The sequence below is a fragment of the Schistocerca nitens genome, chromosome 4 (genome assembly GCF_023898315.1).
Source record: "Schistocerca nitens isolate TAMUIC-IGC-003100 chromosome 4, iqSchNite1.1, whole genome shotgun sequence".
Taxonomy (NCBI): Eukaryota; Metazoa; Arthropoda; class Insecta; order Orthoptera; family Acrididae; genus Schistocerca; species Schistocerca nitens.
In genome coordinates, this window is record NC_064617.1 from 690,813,354 (window position 1) to 690,837,516 (window position 24,163).

The 24,163-nt window shown below is 43.6% G+C and overlaps 1 protein-coding gene and 1 long non-coding RNA gene across 4 annotated transcripts in view; one reads left to right on the forward strand and one right to left on the reverse strand.

Annotated features, from left to right (window-relative positions):
- Positions 1–5,914, forward strand: part of LOC126251909 (uncharacterized) — a 177,189-nt gene extending 171,275 nt beyond the window's left edge. The window contains exons 2-3 of the long non-coding RNA XR_007545803.1: positions 1,327–1,434; positions 5,254–5,914. This is a non-coding gene — a long non-coding RNA (uncharacterized LOC126251909). The remainder of the gene's footprint in view (positions 1–1,326; positions 1,435–5,253) is intronic.
- A 1,201-nt stretch (positions 5,915–7,115) lies between these two features.
- The window catches only part of LOC126251910 (FAU ubiquitin-like and ribosomal protein S30), a 31,567-nt gene continuing 14,519 nt past the window's right edge, over positions 7,116–24,163 (reverse strand). For all 3 annotated transcript variants that reach the window (XM_049952639.1, XM_049952640.1, XM_049952641.1), the window contains exons 3-4: positions 19,729–19,923; positions 7,116–7,388 (exon numbers count right to left, since the gene is read on the reverse strand). In XM_049952639.1, coding sequence (XP_049808596.1) covers positions 7,263–7,388; positions 19,729–19,923 — 321 coding nt within the window. In that variant the 3' untranslated portion in view covers positions 7,116–7,262. The remainder of the gene's footprint in view (positions 7,389–19,728; positions 19,924–24,163) is intronic.

The following is a 24,163-nucleotide window of genomic DNA, read 5'->3' on the forward strand; positions in this document are numbered from 1 at the left end:
TGTGGAGGAAGGATATTGTGAGAATCTGATAAACATCTTGCAGAATGCTCTTCACCAACCTAGTTATTCTTAGACTTCACCAACGTATGTACTCGCTAATGGTATTTTAAGACAATAACAAGCTAAGAGAAAAGCTGTATTTCAAGAATACTTTATTCTTCAAGGCAGTCCAATTCTTGGTAAAACTTACCTGCACTTCACATTATTAATATTATTGTATTTTCGTAAAGGCACTGTTTTATTGTCTGGCTTCTGCATTTTGGGTCCTGTGTGTAGGCAGCAAACAAAAATGCAAAGAAAAATGTTTCATACCTTGTCTTTTATTGGAATAAAATGACATTATCATTGACCTCATCTGCATCACAAATTCCATTACTATTGCCTTGTTTGTATTGGTAGTTTGACTTGCTAAATTCAGATATCTTATACCAGTCACGATGGTGATTTTATAAGCAGTCATACATAGATAACAGACATTTGTTACCACTTATCATTCCAGGCTGAATTTTTCATCCTGCAGTGGAGTGTGCACTGATATGAAACTTCTTAGCAGATTAAACGGTTTCCTGGACCGAGACTAACTCAGGACCTTCTCTACCAACTGAGCTACCCAAGCTTGCCTCATCACCCATCCTTATAGCTTTACTTTTGCTATTACCTCATCTCCTATCTAACATTGTTCCACATTGTACCCCTGAAGACAGTTGCGACATAAAATAAATGGGCTATGTGAAGTATTGTCCTTGATCACATAATGACAGTGTTTTATCTTATGTAGGCCTATATTGATAGCAGGTATCACTTACTTCGATGGTCATTGTTATACTAGATTAGAGCTGCTCCTCATCCACTGGGCTTTCACAATCATGTGGGCTTTATTGTGTGTGTCACTGAGGGATAAATGCTTCCTCTAGGTGTTTCGATACACTACAGTCCTCAAATATGAAAGTCTAGTTTGCATGTTTTCCAACATCTGACAAACTTTCATAAGGTCTTGTTGACAAACTTTCATAAGGTCTTGTTCTGTCTTTCTTATCTGTTTGAATTCAGCAAGAAACTACTTTGGTCCATCTAATGTCTATACATCTCCCACTCAACCTCCATTACATTTTAATTGTGGTCTATTTATGTCTTCCATTCCAATCTGTTACCCAGCTCATATGTTTGTTTTCCTGTCTCACCTAGATAATCCCACCATGTACCACATCTCTCCAGTTCTCAGTGAGCAACCTTATAACTTTTTTTATTTCTTTGCATTAAAAAAACCATGTTTTAATGCTGTATGTAAAAACTGTTAAACACACTTATTTTTCTCTTTTCTTTCAGACAAGTTTTGTTTCCAAAACCCCCCCATGTAATTTACCAGAATCACTCCAGCCAATTTTTAGTCAGCTGAGACTTTCTTTTGTCTATGGGGAAACATGAGTCAATGAGGTATTGTAACAATATAAATTTATGAAATAATTTTAAGATAAACTTGATTAACTTTGACTTGTGTGCCTGGTAACGACAATAAACATGAACACTAAAGCACATTCATGGGCATTCTACCTGTCAGAGAATTGCAGCTCTAATAATTTATATCTGTTGTGGTGTGTATGTGAAAAAAAAGTTACATTGACATCCAAGCATGTCTTCTGAGTGCTTCACTTTTTCTGTTGGGCAGTGTGTAATCTAGTGTGGCTTGAAGTAATTGCAGCTGAGTTATTTCGAGTAATTATGTGGGAGTATTTTATGATATAACAGGTATTGCTGGTAGTTAGTTTGGATGATGTACCAGAGGTCCCAGGTTCTTTAAGAAGCTATGGTGTGCAGCCAAGCTGGCAACGACATACTATGTTGATACATCACCCATATTTGGAGGCCTGCAAATTAGGAATCTGAGAGATGTGTACCCTTGTGTAGCTGCTATCCACTATTATGTTGATTGATGTTTTAGTCCCTTGACAACTTTTAATCATTCATCATTTACCTCTGTATCCTTGTTTAATATTTCCTCACCATCAAATCATCTTAGTCTGAATATTATATTGACTGTAATGTCATCAGTTAACAGAGAGTGTGGCTTCTGAGACCAAAATCCCGAGTCTTCGGTAATGATTGACCTCCAATTGGAATTAGGTTTGTTATAGTCCCCCTCTTTTCTCTGACTATGCTTTCAAATTATGTATATGTCTCAATGTTGTCCATCCACTGTTTTGAACCGCTAGGATTACCTGGCAGAAGGACTTCTCCAGCTGTCAGATACATCCACCTACAAACCTTGTCACAATGACCCCATTCCAGAAATTCAGTGGGATCTCCAGGCACTCTTCAGATCCTTACACCAATCCCAGAACCTCACCCTGGAGTCATCCCTCTGCTCACCCCCACCACTCCCTGCACTCCTATCTTCTACATGCTTCCTAAAGTCCATCAATCCAACCACCCAGGATGCCCCATTGTGGCCAGTTACTGTGCCTCCACTGAGAGAATCTCTGCTCTCGTAGACCAACACCTTCAACCTATTACCCGGGATCTACCCTCCTATATAAAAGATACCAACCATTCCCTTCACTGCCTCCCCACAGATCCTGTCCTGTTACCACATGGTGCCCTGATGGTCACTATTGATGCCACCTCCCTTTACACTAACATCCCTAATGCCCATGGTCTTACCGCTATTGAACACTCAGAATGCCCGACGGATTCCAAACCAACAACCTCCTTCCTAGTCACCATGGCCAACTATATCCTCACCGCAGTTACCTCTCCTTTAAAGGCTCTAACTACAAACAAATCCGGGGTATGGCTCTGAGCAACTGCGTGGCACAATCTTATGCCAACCTATTCATGGACCATCTAGAGGACTCCTTCCTAAACCCCTCACCTGGTTCAGATCACATTCCTCCAGAACCTCAACAGCTTCTCTCCCATTTGCTTCACCTGGTCCTACTCAACCCAACAAGCCTCCTTCCACCTCAAAGATGGCTACATAAGTACCTCTGTCCATGTCAAACCTACTAACCACCAGCAATATCTCCACTTCAACAGCTGCCACCATTTCCATACCAAGGAGTTCCTTCCATACAGTCTAGTCACCCGTGGTCGTCGCATCTGCAGTGACAAGCGGTCCCTCTCGAAATATACCCAGGGTCTGACTGAAGCCTTCACAGACCGTGATCATCCTCCCAACCTTGTACAAAAACAAATCTCTCTTGCCTTATCTTTCCAGTCTCCCACCACCTCCCAAAGTCTCACCATCTGGCCACAGAGGCGCATCCCCTCGTAACTCAGTACCACTCAGGGCTGGAGCAACTGAATTTCCTTCTCTGCCAGGGTTTCGACTTTCTCTCGTCGTGCCCTGAAATGAGGAATGTCCTGCCCACTATCGTTATCACCCCTTGCACAGTGGTATTCCACCGCCCACTGATCCTACACAATATACTCATCCATACCTACACAACCCCTGCTCTCAACCCCTTACCTCATGGCTCATGTTCCTGTAATAGACCTAGATGCAAGACCTGTCCCATACATCCTTCCACCAGCACCTGCAACCACTTTGTTGCATTTTATGTAGGCACGACAACCAACAAACTGTTTGTCCACATGAACGGTCACCGACAAACAGTGGACCATCCAGTTGCTGAGCACGCTGCCAAACATGACATCCTTCATTTCAATGACTGTTTCACAGCCTGTGCAATATGGATACTTCCCATTAACACCAGCTTTTCTTAAGGCCTCAACCTTTGTTAGCCATTGTCCTCACCCATCCACTCCTTCTCTGTTCCCATTCCAGCTCTCCTTTTCCACTGCCCCCCCCCCCCCACTTGTCCCGTGCCTTCCATCCTACCTCCCAATTGCACATAGCTGCCCCACCCTCTCTCCAGCTCATCCCTGCATGCTCCCCAGCAGCACTTCACTTCACTTCACTGTCCACCACCCCTACCCCTCCCTGCCCCAGCCTCCTCCTTACCCCCACTCAGTTGCCACCCCCATCACTCGTGCTGCTGCTCACAGTGTGGCTTCAGTTGTCAGAGACTGGAGTCGCACGTGTGCGTGGGGGGAGGGTGGGGGGTCTTTGATGAAGGCCTTCCTGGCCGAAAGTTTGCAACAGTCATTTTGTTGTGCTGATCCGCGACTCAGCTTCTCCACTATATGAATCTAATTTCATATTAATGTAATGAGAAAACTACTAAATTAATTGTTTGTTCTACATATCTGATGTAAACTTGAGTAATAATATTGTCATTTGGCTGATTCGTTTGTGTAAAACTTGTAAGTGTATTTGGAAATATTTTGTACGTATGTCCAATCAATCTGCTGCAGGAATTTTTAATTGCAATATCGAAGAACTGTAACATTAACAATGAAGGAATTGTTTAAAAAGCTGTATAACAATGAGTTTGTTATCACTGTTGGTCAGATGTTTTGCGAAGCACCACCTATGTCATTCCATGCAATAGAAATGCAATGAAAAGTTTGAAGATGTATCTCCTTAATCCACATTGCTTGCTGAATGAACCTAAGATGTGAATCGAGTGCTCAGGATGAACTCTAAGGCAACGAGCAGATATAAAGTTTTCCAATGTGCATCACCCACATAGATTGTTCACATTTTGTAGAGTTTAAAGCTGAAGCAAGTTTAAATGATATAAATTGCAGTAAGTTTACATAAATTCAAAGACAATGACATTACGTTGTAAACTAGTTGAAATATCTGGAATTAAGTGTAGCATCTCAGTTCAACATGAGAAAGCAGCTGGATCCTGGCAAATAGCAGGTTGCAAGGCTGCCAATGGTCTCGGCTGTCAGGCAGGGATACGAGGCCTGGTGATAGTGATGGCAGCTGCGTCACAGGTACATCCAACGGAGAGGGCGTCATGACAGAACTCAGCTGTCAGATAGTGACTGGCTAGCCCCAGTGAGTTATAAATACCGCTGGGTGGCAGCTGACCAAGCAGAAGAAGTAGCACTGCTGCATTCTTCCATCACATCAAAGCTTCTTGCTTTCCACAAAACAATTAGATGCCATTTTTCCACTACTTTTGAATTGTATTTGTATTGTGTTACTCATCATAGTTAAGCCATGTGACTTTTTAAAAATAAATTCATTATAACAATTTTTATTACTATCATAATATTACTTTTAAATGCGTTACACAACATCCGAAAAAATTAAAAATCAAAACATACTGCACCTTGACAAATGTACCTATCACATTTTGTCATAACACTTTATCATCAGATTGCTAATGTTATGGACAGGATGACGATATCTATGTACCAGAGGCCATCACCAGGTGCCATTGAAGAAATCAGCACATTACTTATCTCTACAAGCAGCATCCGAAGTTGACCTATGCACTGAAAAACCATGTCATCGTTGTTGCATGATTTTATTGATGAGGTAAGCTATAAAATGAGGTGAAAGGAGGGCATTGCAAAAATTCTTTTGTATAAAAAAATTCAAATCTTAAAACAATAAAAGCTGGAATCACTTAAATCACAACAGTAGTATATGTTCCCACTTAATTTTGTTAACACAAACAACACATCTTACAAATTTTGTTGTCAATAACACAGTATAGTTCTTGATAAGCCTGTCCTGAGGTTCTAAGGAGTCTTTGTATTCAGGTCTTCTAACTTCCTTCAAATAAAATTTTCTGAATGAAAGTGGTGTTTGGGCACTTATATATTTTACATGAATGTACTAACAATGAAAATGAATTCTGAAGTGACACACATTCACATAATTTGATAGGCCTAGCTGGGCAATAAATCCACCTTCTTCAGTTTGTAATGGTTCTCTATTTACGTGACCATTACGGCACTCCAACCCCAGTTCTCAATACCAGTAATATGGTACTACTTTTCTGTGAAGTAACAGATATTTTTGTGACAATATTCACATTCGGTTTTATTAATGTATAGGTACTCCGATGTATCGATATATTATTGTGATATGGTTCTTGTGTATATTCATTTCTGTGAGACTGTTATAATCTTTGACTTGCTTGTAACTGTTTTGGTGCAAATGCGCACAGAGCAGTCTTTGTTTCACTTTGGCAGAGGTTAAGTTGTTATTTCGCTTAGTAAAAGAACAGTCAAATCTTGTGTTTGGTTAAAGTGGATATTAAATACACGAAGATTGATACAAAACTGTTTTCTTGATGTTGTGACAATTAATAAGTGGAATCAACAAGATGAGCCATAACGACTTCGATGAAATCTACGTGGGAATCCATTCAAGGTAAGTGCCAAATTAATGACTTTTACAGTGACCTCAATATTTCCATTCTGACGATACCATCCACAGTCAATAATTTTGTTGTTGCCCAATAAAGCGAACATATCTGCGTGAGCAACATTATTAATCTGATTTCTAATCTACTTTGCAAGTGGTGGTATTGTTAGAAGTTCAAATGCACAATTTGGATCGGCCGTGAGGCGAGCCGAGACACGGTGTGCAGTTGCGATTAACACTATGTCCCAGATGGCGCAGTGGTTATCGCACCTGCTTAGTAAGTAGGAGATTGCAGGTTTTAATCCTGATCCAGTACATATTTTCACTCGTCACCGCTGATTCTGCGTAATGTCCTAATGCAGCTGACGGCAGCAATTCCTCCCCTTTCCTTTCCTCCCCTCTCCACCTTCAATTTACATACAACACCACAATTCACAGCAAAGTACAACTGACATGATACAAAATTCATTCAGAAAAAGGGCTATGAAATTGATATTTTTTTCTCAGTACAAGTGTACCCCAGAAATGCAGGAAAGTTTCCCCACAAGATACATTACAAGGCAAAACAGGCAAAGGTATACTCTCAAAACTCCATCATCCTGTCTTTCAAGCAAGGACAAAAGACTACAGTATGTACCTTCAACACACAAACTGAGAATCAAAGTGAGGAGAAATCTTGGCAGGACCCACATTTTACAGCTTAGGTTCATTCCACATATTGCAAAGAAAATAACTCAAAGGAAGGCAAATGATGAATACATACCTTCCGCAACATCTTGTAAGATGCCTTGCAGATTCCTTATATGAATGCAGCAGGCCATGAGCACTGATGACAATTACGAAGAATGGGGAGAGGAAATGCAGAAGTAAATTTCCAAAGCCATTTAACATCAAATAATTTGTTTATTGATACACAAAAATCTGTACATTACAAGATGGCAATGTTTGGTAACGGAACTCCCCCACACTTATCACCATCAATCCAAGCATTTTTACATGAAAATCAAATTGCACTTCCCATTCTAGAAATTTAAGAGTTAGAATTAGGTCCCTTTCTACGACCAAATGTCTGTACAATATTGACAAACCGACGATTATATTGGATTCTTCTTTTGGCTCGGCCAGTCTTCTTCTTTTTCTTTTCTTGCTTCTCTACCTGAAACAAACATTCACTTACTTAATCCCTCAATTGCTGAATTTTAATACACTAAGTTTGCATCAACTGCCCAATTATGAGTCAAACAGTTGAACCAAGAGCAGACAGTTGGTTGATTTAGGGGAGGAGATCAAACTGACTGACTGATTAGTTGAGAGGGTTTATGGGATCGAACAGCGAGGTCATCAGTCCCGCAATTCCGAAGTTAGTCACAGAAGAAAGAGGATCAAGTCAGGGGAGTCAAATTATAAAATAATAAAGTTAAAACACACACAGTTAAAGGCATAAAAGGTAGAACCAAATCAAAAACCTGGAACAAAAGGGCAGTCTTAGCATGGGAGAGTGGTCATGGGGTCCCAGACCAAGACGACATGGAGAGAGGTCCCAACCACAACCACCCTGCCCTTGCTCCAAGAGTAAAGTAAAACCTTGTACCTGGAAATAAAAACCCACAATCACAGAGTAAACTGAGGACCAGTTCAACCATCCATGAATTGTCTGCTAGTATTAAATTTAAAGAATCAGAAAGACTATACTTAGCATAAAACAGTGGAATCTTTCCACGAGGAGCAGAAGGAAGAGAGCCAAACTGCAAGTAGACTCCTTGATTGTGCAGCGTTTATTACTATGAGCAGTAGCACACCAGATGTCATTCCATTTTTGGGCAAAGAGGGATTTGACATAGATCCACATATCCAAAGGTGAAATCATGTAAGGAAATGGGGGTAAGTATCTGCTTCTCTAGCCAAACAGTCAGCCAGTTCATCCCTGGGATGCCCACATGACTTGGAACCCAGAGAAAGACAACTGAGCAGGCAGAACGGCCAAGGGCAGAGAGAAGGTCATGGATAGCAGACACCTAAGGGTGACTAGAGTAACATCGGTCAATAGGCTGCTCATTGAGTCTGAACAAATTAAAACAATGTGGAGAGAGGCATGAGAAACAAAATGGAGGGCTCTGTGGATGGCGAGGAGCTCTACTGTGAGCACATTACGTGATCCTGGCAATAAATAGTGTTCTGAGTCAATAGGAGACTTGAAATTGTGTCCCACCTTATTGATTGTCTTAGAACCATCAGTGTAGAAGATGTTGGCACCCTGGAACTCTGCAAGGATGACATGTACAAGATTCCGGAAAACCATAGGGGCAACAGAGGTCTTAGGACCCTGGAATAGATCAGTCCTAATCCATGGTCTAGGCACCATCCAAGGAGGGATGTGGGAGGAAAGACACAGGGTGCATTCTAGTGAGTGGAGATGGAGAACCCGACAGATGGCAGTGAGATGCATGCCATCCAGAAATCCCACCTGTGGGCAGGTGTCATGAGGGAGACATCACTCATTGGCAAAGAGGGCATGGTACACGGGATGGTCAGGTAACTGGTGAATGTAGATTGCGTAAGAAACCAGGAGTTGGTTCCATCGTATTTGTAGAGGGGGAATCCCCGCTTCCGCGAGGAGACTGCCAACAGGATTAGTGCAAAAGGCACCAACAGCCAGACGTACCCACAATGGTGAACAGGGTCAAGCAGTTGTGAAGTGAAAGGAGCACAGTAAAGACGGCGAAGAGTGGTGCGGTCTGCACCCCGAAATGTGTGGGCCATGACGCAGACAGCATTAAGCTTCCACATGCATGTAGTCTTTAGGTGGCGAATATGGGGCAGCCATGTCAGCTTTTTATCAAAAATAAGGCCCAAGAAACAGGACTGTGCTACAATGAGGAGTTGGTCGCCTAAACAAATTTAGAGATCGGGGTGTACTGTGGGTCGATGACAAAAATGCATAACTCCCATTTTGGTGGGAGGAAACTGGAAGCCATGGGAAGTGGCCCACGCAGAGGACCGTCAGATGGTTCCTTTGAGCCGGCACTCAGCATAGGTTACCAAGTGGGAGCTGCACCAGATACAAAAATCTGTTGACATACAATGCCGGGGTAACCACAGGTCCAACAGAGGTTACAAGCCCCATCAATGGCTATGAGGAAGAGTGTGACACTTAGCACAGAACTCTCTGGTATACCACTCTCCTGAATCCGAGGGGCACTGAGTAAAGTGCCAACTTCAACCCAGAATGGTGAGAGAAAAACTCACAGATAAAAATTGGAAGGAGACCACGAAAGGCCCAGCCATGGAGGATAACTAAAATGTGATGGTGGCAAGCCATGTTGTATGCCTTATGTAGGTCAAAGAAGACCACTACATGGTGCTGGCAGTTAGTAAAAGCCTGTCGGAGAGCTGTTTCTTACCTGAGTAAATGTTTAGTTGGAGATCATCCTGCTTGTAAGACACACTGATAGGGGGACAAAAGGCCCTGAGATTTGAGTATCCAACATAATCAGAAGCTAAGGTAATGAGCCTTAGTACGGAGACACTTAAAAGCGAGGAGGTTGGTCTGTAAAGGGTATCACTTAAATCGCTGCAGCGCCTGCCGGCAGTCCTGGACAGCAACTGCGACATACTTGGTCCACCATGGTACTGGTCGACGACAAGGGGGACCTGTGGATACGGGGACAGCAATGCCAGCAACATGAAGAATAGTGGCGGACACACGTTACACAACCGCATCAATGCAAATCGAGAGGGAGGTGTTTAAGTGCACAGCAGACAGGCCAATTGGCCCTGTGGAATGCCCAATGTGGGGCCTGTCTGCCTGGTGGCAGCGGGGGGATGATAGAATCACCGGAAAGTGGTCACTGTCACAAAGGTCATAATGGGATGGCCAATGCAGTGAAGCCACAAGAGAAGAGATTGTGAGATCAATAGCACTAAAAATGCCATGAGCAGCCCTGAGCAGCTCTGAAGTGGGTAGGTGAACCATCATTGAGGAGACACAAATCGAGATCCGTAATAAGTTGGTCAAGTAGGAGACCCCTACCCGTTGAAGTGGCACTCCCCCATGGTGGCATGCAAGATAGCTACGCTGCCTGAGGCACCTTGCCACAGTTTGCATGCCCCTGGAAGAGAGCGGGCGACCTTGGGGGTGCGCAGATGGTTCGTCTCATGGCTGAGGGGTGATAGGAGTCTTCCGGCCTGAGAGACGCCGGCAGAAAGAAAGGGAGTGGCTCCCAGATGGGAGGCCATGGAAACTGCAAGAGAGGGGGAGGGGGACGGGGCTGGGGTAAGGAAGAGGGAGGAGGGGGGAAAGGATGTAACAGAGGCAAAAGTTACAGATAGTGACACTGGATGGAACCTCCCATACTTTCGGCGAGCCTCAGCATAAAACAGACGATCCAGGGACTTGTTATCTTGGATCTTCTTTTCTCCCGTCTAAGCTGGGCAATCCAGCGAGCAAGGGGAGTAGTGGTCATGACAACTGACACACACAGGTGGCAGAACACAGGAGCTTCCCTCATGGAGTGGGTGTCCACAGTCATCACACAAAGGGTCCGCCATACAGTGGGAAGACTTATGCCCAAAACGAAAGCATCAAAAGCACCTCATGGATGGTGGTATGTACAGCTTCACGTCACTCCTGCAGCACACAGCCTTGACCTTTTCTGGGAGGGTATCCCCCTCGAAAGACAGACTGAAGGCAGTTGTCACTGCGACCCTTCTGCACACGTCGAACAAAATGAACCCTGCATTGCTCCAGATTAGCCCAGAGTTACTTATCACTTTGCAGGACAAAGTCCCTACGAAAAATGACTGCTTGGATCATATTCAGAGATTGGTGAGGAGTAAAGTCACTGGGATATTGCCAAGACAATCACAAGCACGAAGAGCTGCAGACTGGACGGCAGAAGAGGCTTTGATCAACAGGGAGACCGACTGCACCTTATTTTCCTTGATATTCTCCACAAAAAACACTAGCTTTGTGGCGGTGAATGTGTCCCAAATCCGTCCTACTACAGATCAGGTAGCGGGAAAGTGTTTCATCCCAAGACGGCAAGCCTGCCCCTCTTCCCATGGTGTAGCCAGGGAAGGGAAGGCTGCCAGGTCATACGAAGCAGCATTCAATGATCCTTCACCATTCAAAGAGACTGTTGTTTGGGAATGGCGAGATTTTTGCAGCCTGATACTCTTCATGCGCCAAGCATCTGCCCTGTTGCCATCCACTGAGACCAGGGGCGCCACAGAAAGCGCCAGGCGGTCGTTGCTAGGAGTTCTGATGCTCCAAGAAGACAAGCAACCACTCCTTGTCATACACAGGGAGGGAACAGCTCAGGTATCAGTAGGGTGATTCCTGTGTTGTCAGGGGTCTTAGCCAGATGGGTACATAACGGCCCCACCACAGCTACACATGCTGGTGACCTAGCAGAGTGGAAGGGGGCTACAGCAGGGAAGGGAGAGGGGAAGGAAGGGGGGGGGGGAGAGAGGAATCCACACTGTAGAAGGTAGGGAGGGAGTTCTTCCCCATATGGCTCATATTAAAAACAGAAAATTTTAAAGTGAAGGTCAAACGTCAAGCAGGGATATAAATACCAAAAAGGTGGAAATAACAGGCAGAATGAACAAATTTCAAGCCAGGTGGATAGCCAGGTCAATATAAATCAGAACACCGAGAGAGGGGAAGGAGGGGCAACGGGGAAGGAGCGAGGATATGGAGGGAGGGCAGGGTGAAGGAAATGCAGCCAGGAAAGGAAGAATTGGCTGCAATACCTCGAGAGGCCATGTGTGCGCCACAGTAGAACTCATGAAAGAACTGGGAGCCCTTTGGGGGGGGGGGGGGGGGGGGCATCAAACGGAGAGGTAAGTGGTCCCATGATCTAGGATGGCAGAAAGCAAGGTAGGAACAACACAAACAGCACAGTCCAGTCAACTTGTAAAGAGGAAAAAGGAAATCCTATGCGCGTTGGGCACCAGCATTGCCACCGACCTGTCCCGACACACCACACCAAAATCATGATACAATGGTGACTACACCATTGGAAGAAGACACAAGAAAAGGAAAAACAAAACAGCGCAACAGATGAGTCACGGAGGGGAGAACTTGAGTGGTGTGGAGGCAAGGTTAAAGACTCCATCCAACACCTTACGCTAACTAAGGGACTAATTCCAGAAGATTCAAGGACTTACACCTGAGAGTACAAACCACTTTCACGAAGGAAACCAAGAACAGACCTAACCATGCAAGGGTTGTCCCCTAACACCCCAAGACAAGGAAAGTGGGAGGGCATATCTAGTGCGAAGGGCCAGGGGCAGTTAAAAAAAAAAAAAAATATATATATATATATATATATATATATATATATATATATATATATATATATATATATATTGATCACCTTCAGTGGAGCCCCAGAACTACAAGTGGGTGGTGATGGGTCAACATAACAAAACTCAGGTGAGGAAGGACTCTTTAATAAAACAGAGGGTCTGATAGAAGGCCATCAATTCCACAGTAAACACCCCACACATGGCAGGCAAGAGATGGTGTTCCGTGCAAACAGAAGACGTAAAGGCATATCCCACATCATCAACAATTTAGAGTCATCAGTGTGTAAAACAGTGGCATCCTGAACTCCTGTAAGAGTGTTCATAATAAACAATGGAACACCAATAGAATGATGGAAGCTTTCAGTTACCAGAAAAAAAGCCATCAAAACCCATGGCTGAAGAACTAAGCAAGGGGGGGGGGATAGAATGTGGGAAAGAGGACATGGAGGGGAGACTGAAATCATATCAGAGAGAAGTGAGGCAGAGCCCAACCAGTAATCCCATCCCACCAGAGGGTGGGCGACAGCCCAAAGCCGCAAAAAGAAAACAATACGAATGGTAAGCCACCTAATTGAAAATGGAGGGATCCCAGCATCAACCAGAAGACTATAGACAGGGCTAGTGCGAGAGGCACCAGTGGCTAAATGAACACCACAATGGTTAATCAGGTCCATATCAAGAGTGGAGGCCTCCACTTAATATGAAACACACATCTGGCATGTATCAGATCACAGTATAATCAAGACTAATTCTTGTTCAATCCCCAAAGCCATGAATTCTAAAACCATGAAACTTTTTTTCTGAAAATTGACAGAAAAGTATGGGAGAAGTTAAATCAATATGGTCATTAGGTTATAGTACTCTCCTTGCATGCTTGTACCAAGGCACTATAAAAAAACTAAGAAAAGTACTTCATTTTCTGGAAATAAAAATAACAAAAAAGGGAGACTGGAGAGGGGAGTTAGATTACAAAACATATGTAATGACATGATGCTGAGGCAGATGTTGGGGAAATATGAGGGAATTAGTGCAACAAAGATCAACACTTAAGGTAGTATGGTAAAGTAGCACAAATGATTTCAGGATTCCTGGGTCAGAACATGTAGAGCATTATTGCTGTCCAAGATGTTTCACACACTGCACACTGGGATTCTATGCTATGTACTTTACATTCCTTCTCACCTCTCTCTCTCACTGCAGCCTACTGCCAGCTTCTGCAGTTCTACGATATTTCCCCTTCACCTAAAACTATATTGTAACCCTGCTTCTGCTTTGTTGTTTCACTACTACACTCAGCATGTCAATACAACAATGATCATTTCACACCTTACCACTCCCTTTCTTGTACCCAAATTTTCACATTATCTGCCCTTTTATTCTTACAAAAATGTCTTTCCTGTTGTGGTGGTGATCTTCAGTCCGAATGCTGGCTGCAGCTCTTCATGTTATCTGTCCCGTGCAAGCCTCTTTACCTCTGAATTACTACTGCAATCTACACTCATTTCAACATGCTTACTGTATTCATCTCTTTCTCCCTACACTATTTTTACTCCCCCTCCCCCTCATGCTTCCCTCCAATATAAAATTGAGGATTCCCTCATGTCTTAGAATGTGACCTATCAACCAATTCCCTTCTTTTAGTCAAGTTATGTCACACGTTATGATCGCTCCAATTCCATCCAGTATCTCCTCATTGGGTACACAATCTACCAATCTAATCTTCAGCATTGTTCTGTAGCATCACATTTCGATATATTCTATTCTCATCTTGTCTGAATTGCTTATTGAACACAATTCACTTCCGTATAAGGCTACATTCCAGACAAACACCTTCAGAAAATACTTCCCAACACTTATATCTATATTCGATGTTAAAGAATTTCCTTCTACAGAAACTCTTTTTCTTGCAGTTGCCAGTCTATAGTTTATATCTTCTCTAGTTCGGTTATCATCAGTTATTTTATTGCCCAAATAGCAAAACTAGTCTAATACTTTTAGTGTCTCATTTTTCTTTGGTTTGCTTTACTGCTTGCTCAATGTACATGCTGAACATCATTTGGGATAAGCTACAACACTGACATCACTCCCTTCTCAACCATTCACTTCCTTTCATATCCCTCCACTGTAATAACTGCCATCTGCTGGTATAAAACCTTTTATGCTCTGTATTTTATCCTTGCAATCTTCAATATTTCAAAGAGTGTAGTCCTGACAACATCATCAAAAGGTTTCTCTAAATTTTCTGCTGTTATAAATGCAGATTTGCCTTTCTTCAATCTATCTTCAAAGATAAGTTGTAGCATTTGTATTTCTTTGTGCATTCCCACGTCCCTCCGGAACCCTATCTGTCCTTCCCCGAGGTTGGCTTGAACCAGTTTTTTTCATTCTTGTGCAAGTAATTCATGTTAGTGCACTTCAGCCACGATTTACTGAACTGATGGTTCAGTATTATTCACAACTGTCTTCTTTGTAATGGAAGTCTTAGCACATTTCAACATCTCATACACCTAGCACATCACATGGAATAGTTCTGTCATGGCTGGCTCTGCCAGGTTTTTTTTTTTTTTTTTAAGGGCGCAAAACTGCTATGGTCATTAGCGCCCAGCCTGTGACTTAGGAAACAGTAAAAAAACCGAAACTGAAAATCAGCAGCAATGGGAACAAAGTCATAAAATTGGAGAAACTAAAAGCAGAAGGAAGGCTTAAAAATCCACTACAGAAAGGGGGTGGTTGTCCCCAAAAAAAGCTTCAAATGACTGACGTCATTTCACTAGCACTAATAAACTGGAGAACGCGGTCGGCTGAGCGCGTGTCATCTGCTAAAATCGACGATAGATCAGGCGATAGCTGTAGACGGGCGCGTAACGGATTAAAATAGGGGCATTCAATTAAAAGGTGTCTTACCGTCCACAGCTGAGAGCAGTGGGGACAGAGTGGGGGAGGATCGCCGCTTAAAAGATGTCGATGGCTAAAAAGACAGTGCCCTATCCGGAGTCGAGTTAAAATTACCTCCTCCCGACGACGCGTTCGGGAGGAAGAAGTCCAAGCGCAAAGAAGAGCTTTCACTTCCCGCAATTTATTATTGGGAAGTGTTGACCAATGCGCATGCCATAAATGAGCAACTTTGCGACATAAACCTCTCCGTAGATCGGTGAAGGGAAGCGACGGAATAGCTGGCCGAGGAAGAGAGACTGCAGCCTTGGCCGCTATATCGGCCGCCTCATTCCCACAGATACCAGCGTGTCCCGGGAGCCAGAGGAACACCACCGAGACGCCCCCCAGATGGAGCAAGTGCAGACAGTCCTGAATCCGGTGGACCAGAGGGTGCACAGGGTAAAGAGCTTGGAGACGGAGGAGAGAGCTGAGAGAATCTGAGCAGATAACGTACTGTATCCGCCGATGGCGGCGGATGTAGTGGACAGCCTGGAGAACAGCGTAAAGCTCCGCAGTTTACACCGAACACTGGTCGGGAAGCCGAAATTGATTTGGGGAGTCGCCAACAATATAGGCACTCCCTACACCTAACGATGTTTTCGAGCCGTCGGTGTAAATAAATGTGGCGTCCGTCATTTGTGCACATAGAGCAGTAAATGCCCGACGATCTGCCAGAGGTATCAGTAGTTCTGAGAATGTTGTCCACTCTGAAGGCCTTGTTTCAACTTAGGTCTCTCAATGTTCAGTCAAATTCTTCTCGCAGTATCATATCCTCCATTTCACTTTCATCTACTTCCCCTTGCTTTCAGTTGTTTGCAAGTACTAGCACAGAATGGCTACATTCAAGAACAGATGAGTCAATAATTCCACATGGCTGTCCCTGAAACTACTAAAAAGGCTGCCGTCCCTCTCCAGAAATCGCATTTTGTCTGGTCTCTCCACAGACACCCCTCCATTGTGGTAGCACCTACAGTACAGCTAACTGTATCGTTGAGGTGCACGAGCCATCACACCTCAACAAGGTCCGTGGTTTATTGGGGGCAGGGGAGAGGGGGGGGTGGCTTGTATCGGTATTACTGGAAAAACTTAACTGGTAATTACAAGGCGACAGCTAACCAGTTCTTACATTCGTAATACTAGTGATTGTGGATAAAGATAATCCTTGCTTTTGGAGCTCATGCACTCCTCCTTTGGGAAAGGATAAAGGATTTCTTGAGGGAGGTTGGAAAGGCAGGACACACTACTCAGACTCTCAGCTGAGAGAAACCCACTGACCGACAGAGCACATACATGTTTATTGGCAGTACTAGGAATTTCACCACCTAAAAGTAAGTACTGGTCAGCAATTTTGCCTTCTTGTAATTGGCAGTTATTACTCTACATTCGCATAAAATTATGTTACACCATTATTCAAATTTTTAGTTTCATTTCCTTAAAATCACCTACATTCACAACTCTAGCATTTTAGTCCTCCTTGTTCAGTCCTCCTTGTCTTTTCTCATCCTCATTTCATTTCACCAAATTATTTCATGTGGATTTCCACTGAACTCCACTTTTGTATACACACCCACCTCTTCCATTTTTTTGTTCCAATTCAAGAAAGAGTCCTCGATTTAAACAATTCAGTGATTAATTCTCATTATTTACGAAAACTAGCTGTGCGCACACGCACGCACGCACACTTTGGGGAACATTTACCAGTGCAGAGCAACACAACTGCAAAGTATCATTTATCTTACAATTCTTGTTCTCCTTTGTTACCTTGTTCTTGACAAAAACCCAAATAACTCCAATGGCACTGAATTTGCAGAATGCCAGAGGCAACCACAGAAGTTTAATTTCCTTGTCCACTAAGTGTGTACTTTCCACAAGGTATTCTTGTGACCTGAAGTGCAGTTGCACATGCTTCATTAGGCCTAATTTTGTAAATTCCTCATCTGATTGTACAGATAGAGGCTCTACGCTATTGCTTTTCATCTGTTTAGTAATAGAATTCTTCCTCTGTTTCAGAGATTGAATTTGTGATATTGATTTAGCATTGTGTGGTATGGAGCCTGATCTATAACAACTGGAGATTTGTTCTGCAATTTTCGAGTCCATACCTAACCCAATCTTCAATCTTCATTGTGTTTAGCATTCATCTCAGAATGGTACTGTGCACCTCCTTTTTGCCCAACACGACGTAAACCGGTGTTTTGCATAAACCCATCTTCGCACCAAATGTGGCACAATATAATCTTTTTCCCAGCCTGGACATAGTTTAAATTCTTTCTTTCCAGCCATACCATTCCTGAACACTTTCTCTGAGATAATCATATACATTTTTTGGTATCTAAGTTCTGTTTTGTTCCTGCGATCAAAATTTTCTGGAATAATCTGCACCACACCAACTCTCGTCAGCATAATATACAGTACATCAGTGTTTGGCGAGTATCTTATTTCCCGCAAGAACTGTTTTCTTTTTCCTGTGAATAGGTTATATTCCATCATCATGGATTTTTTGTTTAACTTTTTGAATCTGAAGCCCAATTTCCAAATAGTACACCAAAGGGTTGTTTCATTGTTACCAGGAAAGTCTTTCACTTCAGTCTTCAACTTTTTCAACACATCTGCTACTGGTGAAAACTGCTTTTACACATTTAAGTTGGGGATTTTCCTTCTTATGACTCCCTGCGTGAACTTGTCCAATGCAAACTTGTGTAGTCTGCCAGAACTTTTTATTGGTTATACAAGATATATTCTGTTGAAGTTTGCTTCACTGTAGTTTTACTAGCATTGACACACTCAAAAGTTCTCTTTACTGGCTGTGACAGGGAAGTGCTCGCGCCCTGTCGTTTTTCAGCCTCAAAGCAAGCATGCCCAATGATCACTGTGGACTTATCAGATCTCTAAATGATGCGTAGTTTCACACAAGTACATTTGTACCACAAAGAGCTCCTCAAACGAGTACTAAACAACAAGCAGTAGCATGGTTGTTTTCTATCTGAGGGGAAACTGATGTAAAACATGCAACAATGAACAATGAAATGGAAATACTTTCAGAGGTTCAGTAACACAGCATACATGAGCACACGGCACGTAAGGACACAAAAGCGAATAAATTAAACACATGCTATTAGTGTTTTAAGCTGAGTTACATTCATAAAAAATATAACAGCTGTAAAAGACAAGAACAGAGCTGGTGTTTACACTTTCCATGTTGTTCATAAGTATCAAGTGTTACGCGAGTTGTGGCGGTCTACATCCACTATTATTATGACAAAAGGACTAATTGGAAACCAACAAAAATCAACCTTCAAATGGACAATGGGTCTATCTTTAAACCAAGGAAAGGAAATAGTTAACATAATTATGGTCTTGCTTCTGTGACTCTTCAAAGTTTACACTCACCAAAAAAAAAGCTTGATAAGTACACTTTCTCTTAAATATCACCATGTACATCACCCTCCCCGCCCCTCTCTGTTCAACTAAAATATAATATTCATACACCAAATACAACCAGACATTTCCAAAATTCCAACAAGGTACAACACATCAGTGTTTGTCATGCAATATAACAAGAATATGAGCTCAAAGTCAGGGGTTAATCATTATGAAATAGACAATATTGCGTGTCCTAATCCAGGTGTTTTAAGTGTTCCTAGTTCTTAGCTTTCTCTCGATGCTCTTGGGAAACTTCTGATACTTGGAACTCTCATAAGTGGTATGTAAAAGCTCATATTACAGCACATATTGTTAATATTAATCTTTATTTTTATTGTGTACATATTCCCTGCTTATTGCTCATTGTTGTTCCCTACCATGAAACTACACTACACTTTTCCTTTGCTGTCAGTTTCCTATTACAATGTACTGGAAACAAAAACCTAACAAATTGTAACTGAACAAACTGTTCACTCAGGTGAGAGTAAAAATATTTTAAGCATCACTTGGTAAAAATGCTATTAAGTTATGAGTTTGTACTAAAGTATCACTGCTCTGTTCAAAAACTACTAACCAAAAGAGCAAAGTGTAAAATGTTGCAGTAAAGAAGTACAAAAAGCAGTGTCAAATACTTCGTATAAAGTTATGTAGGGTTGATGGTAGAACAGTAACACCAATTACAGCAGCTGAAGAAAAATGTTTAACATTAAGAGACTATGCAAAATGATTAACTACACATTACCAAAGCATACTGTACATAAGGAGAAACTACATGTAGCTATTTTGAGGCAGACATGCAATACTTCTTTCAGTGATTCACGCCTTACCTTTGGTGTCTGACCCTTAACCTTCCCTGCTCGAGCTAAGGATCCATGGACCTTTCCTCCTTTTAAGCTAACAGTGAAATCTAATTCAAGGGATGGCAGTGCAGACACTGTAACATCATCTGCTAATGGAGATCCAGCACAGTACAAGAAAGTATCACCAACATTCTCTACACCTTCTAGGTGACAGAGGTGATCCTGCAAAAAAGTAGACTAAATCAGTCTCCTGTAATACATAATCCAAATAACAATACTTTAAGTTACTGTGAAATAAAAACAAAACACTGAAACTTTCTATAGAACATAGACAATATTTATAATTCAAAGTTGTGCTTGAGTTTCTATAACTAAATTTTTCAACTGAGAGTGTAATTTGTTCTGTGATACTACTGTATTGTTTAAGCATGCTGCATCTATTTACAAATGCTGATAATCCCAATGCGGTATTTGTGTACAGGTTTTGAATGGAAATGCTGCTGCTGCTGCTGCTACTACTGCTGGGAGAGAATACGGTAGATGATTTGCTAACCACAGAGTACAAGATTCAAGAGTGTTTACTTGCATTTTGACTAAATTGTGTGACAGGGGTGCAGCATGCATGAACCAGCAGACATTATTAAGGTGGTAGCATGTGGTCCTTTGACAAGTCCATCCAGAATTTCTACACTTATTGGTGTTCCACATACAAGAATATGGTGGAAGTTACCTCTAGGAAAACAACGGACCTGTAATACTCATGCCCAAAGCCACTTTTACATCTGAAGAATTCTCTCCACTGAGAACGACACTATATTCCATTTGCTAGAAACCTTTCAATTCAATCACACAGTTGGTCTGATATTCTGTATTCACTTCTTTTGTCATTAGGTGGCAGTATGGAACTGTATTGACTGCCTTATGTAAGTCAAAGAACACAGCATCATTGATTTAAATAATGAAAAATTACACCAGTACCAAAAACATCAACTGTTACACATGAAGCTAAACACGGCATCCATCCCGGTGTCAGTATCTACCACCTTCTGGGTCTCATGAATGTACAGAGCGAGCTGTGTTTCACAAGATCATCGTTTTCAGAGTCCTTGTCGATTCCTACAGAACAGATGTTTGGTCACAGGAAATGTCATAACACACAAAGATAAAACATGTCTACAACTGACCAACATCAGAAATATAGGCTTATAGTTTTCTCTCTCTCTCTGTGTGTGTGTGTGTGTGTGTGTGTGTGTGTGTGTGTGTGTGTGTTTGACAACCCTTCTTGAAAACAGGAATCACCTGTGCTTTTATCCAATCATCGGGAACACCTTGCTCCTCCAAAGACCTACAGTACACTGCAATTAGAAGTTGGGCAAGTTCTTTTACATGCTTTGAGCAGAACCATACTGGTACCCCATCACATCCAGAGCCTTCTCATGTTGAGTGATTTCAGCTGATTTTGTATCCCATGCTCACTTATTTCATTATCAGCCATTTTGTCATTTGTGTGGCGAATACAGGAGGCACTAAAGTGCCAACATCCTCCGATTTGGTAAAAGGCATTCAGTATTGTGGCCTTTTCTGTGTCATCCTTTGTTTCAATGCCATTATCGTCACAGCAGTCTGGACAGATGGGTTCGATCCCTTTATCAATTTATCATATGACCAAAACTTCTTATGATTTTGTGTCAAGTAGCTAGAAAGAATTTTACTTTCGAATTTGCTGCGCACATGGCTCTCCTTATGTAAATTTTCACTTCATTCTTCACATTTGCTTCTCTGTGAGACTTCAGCTACATAAATTTCCAGTAAAGCTCTGAGCAGCTTTCTAACATGAGGGAATCAGGGCAGGTCTTGTCCATCCCTCACAACTTTTCTTGGAACATACCTGTCTAAAGCATATAGTACAATGCTCTTTAACTTTGGTTGGTTGGTTTGTGGGATTAAAGGGGCCAGACTGCGATGGTCATCGGTCCCTTTTTCCAAAAAATTAAAACCGCCCAAAGAGAATAAAAAACGAACAGCGGGAAAGACGTCAGACGACACAGGACGAGAAAGACTCCGACAGGGATCAGACAAAACAAATTAAAACACACAGAGTGTGACGGTGGTTGGCCGACCATAGAGAAACAAAAAAGAGGAGAAGCCAACCACCAAGAACACATTAAAAACTCAGTTTAAAATCAGAGGCTAAAATCCAGAATCAACACTAAAAAACAAACACTCAGATTAAACTATAAAAACCCCCTGCCCAAATAAAACGCAAAACTAAGTCCACCATGGCAGAGTCATCTAGTAAAAGGGCAAGGAGCGTATCAGGCAGCGCAAATGTCTGCCTGAGCACAGTTAAAAGCGGACAAGTTAATAAAATGTGCACCACCGTCAAAACCGCCCCACAGCGACAGAGGGGCGGGTCATCACGACGCAATAACTAACTGTGAGACAGTCGGGTGTGGCCAATGTGGAGCTGACAAAGAACAACTGAATCTCTGCGAGTGGCTCGCATGGATGACTGCCACACACGCGTCGTCGCCTTGAGAGAACGGAGTTTGTTTGGCGTGGGCAGATTGCGCCATTCAGTGTCCCAAAGCGAGAGAACTTCGCGGCGGAAGACTGCCCGCAAATCAGTCTCCGGGAGGCCAATGTCCAGGGTGGGTTCACTGGTGGCCTGTTTGGCCAGGCGGTCAACACGTTCATTGCCCGGGATACCGACGTGACCGGGGGTCCACACAAAGACCACAGAGCGGCCGCAACGCGCAAGAGTATGCAGGGACTCATGGATAGCCATCACCAGACGAGAACGAGGAAAACACTGGTCGAGAGCTCGTAAACCGCTCAGGGAATCGCTACAGATAACGAAGGACTCACCTGAGCAGGAGCGGATATACTCTAGGGCACGAAAGATGGCGACCAGCTCAGCCGTGTAAACGCTCCAGCCATCCGGCACGGAACGTTATTCGGAATGGTCCCCTAGAGTTAGCGCATACCCGACACGACCAGCAACCATCGAACCGTCAGTGTAAACAATTCCAGAGCCCTGATACGTGGCCAGGATGGAATAAAAGCGGCGGCGGAAGGCCTCTGGAGGGACTGAGTCCTTCGAGCCCTGTGCCAAGTCGAACCGAAGGCATGGGCGAGGAACACACCACAGGGGTGTACGCAGAGGTGCCCGGAAAGGAGGTGGAACAGGGAAAAACCCAAGCCCGGAGAGAAGCTCCTTGACGTGTACGGCAATCGGACAACCCGACTGGGGCCAACGGTCTGGCAGATGGACAACTGACTGCGGGAACAGGACACGGGAATTTGGATGCCGGGCAAGCTAAAAACATGGGCAGCATAAGCAGCCAGTAATTGTTGGCGTCGTAACCGCAGTGGAGGGACACCTGCCTCCACTAGTATGCTGTCCACGGGGCTGGTGCGGAAAGCACCAGTGGCAAGGCGTATCCCGCTATGGAGGATTGGGTCCAGCACCCACAACGCAGATGGGGAAGCTGAGCCATAAGCCAGGCTCCCATAATCCAGACGAGACTGGATTAACGCCTGGTAGAGCCGGAACAGGGTAGATCGGTCGGCGCCCCAGCGGGTGTGGCTCAAACATCGCAGAGCATTGAGATGCCGCCAATACGCCTGTTTGAGCTGCCGGATATGAGGCAGCCAAGTCAACCGGGCATCAAAAACCACCCCCAAAAACCTGTGTGATTCCACCACTGAAAGAAGTTCGCCGTTAAGAGAAAGCTGCAGCTCCGGGTGGACAGTACGTCACCGGCAGAAATGCGTAACGCAGGTCTTGGCTGCCGAAAACTGGAACCCATGAGCTACAGCCCAAGACTGCGCCTTGCGGATAGCGCCCTGTAGCTGACGTTCAACAGCTGCAATGCCAGTAGAGCTGTAGTAAAGGCAGAAGTCGTCAGCATACAGGGAAGCGGAGACAGAATTTCCCACGGCCGCAGCAAGCCCATTAATGGCTATTAAAAACAGGCAGACACGTAAAACAGAACCCTGTGGCACACCGTTCTCCTGGACGTGGGAGGAACTATACGAGGCCGCGACTTGCACGCGGAAGGTACGATACGACAGAAAATTGCGGATAAAAATCGGCAGAGGACCCCGAAGACCCCATCCATGAAGCGTAGAAAGGATGTGATGACACCATGTCGTATCGTACGCCTTCCGCATGTCGAAAAAGACAGCGACCAGGTGCTGACGGCGGGCAAAGGCAGTACATGGATGGCCGACTCCAGGCTCACCAGATTGTCGGTGGCGGAGTGGCCTTTATGGAACCCACCCTGAGACGGAGCCAGAAGGCCCCGAGACTCCAGTACCCAATTCAAGTGCCGGCTCACCATCCGTTCAAGCAACTTGCAAAGAACGTTGGTGAGGCTAATGGGACGGTAGCTGTCCACCTCCAGAGGGTTCTTTCCAGGTTTCAAAACGGGGATGACAATGCTTTCCCGCCATTGCG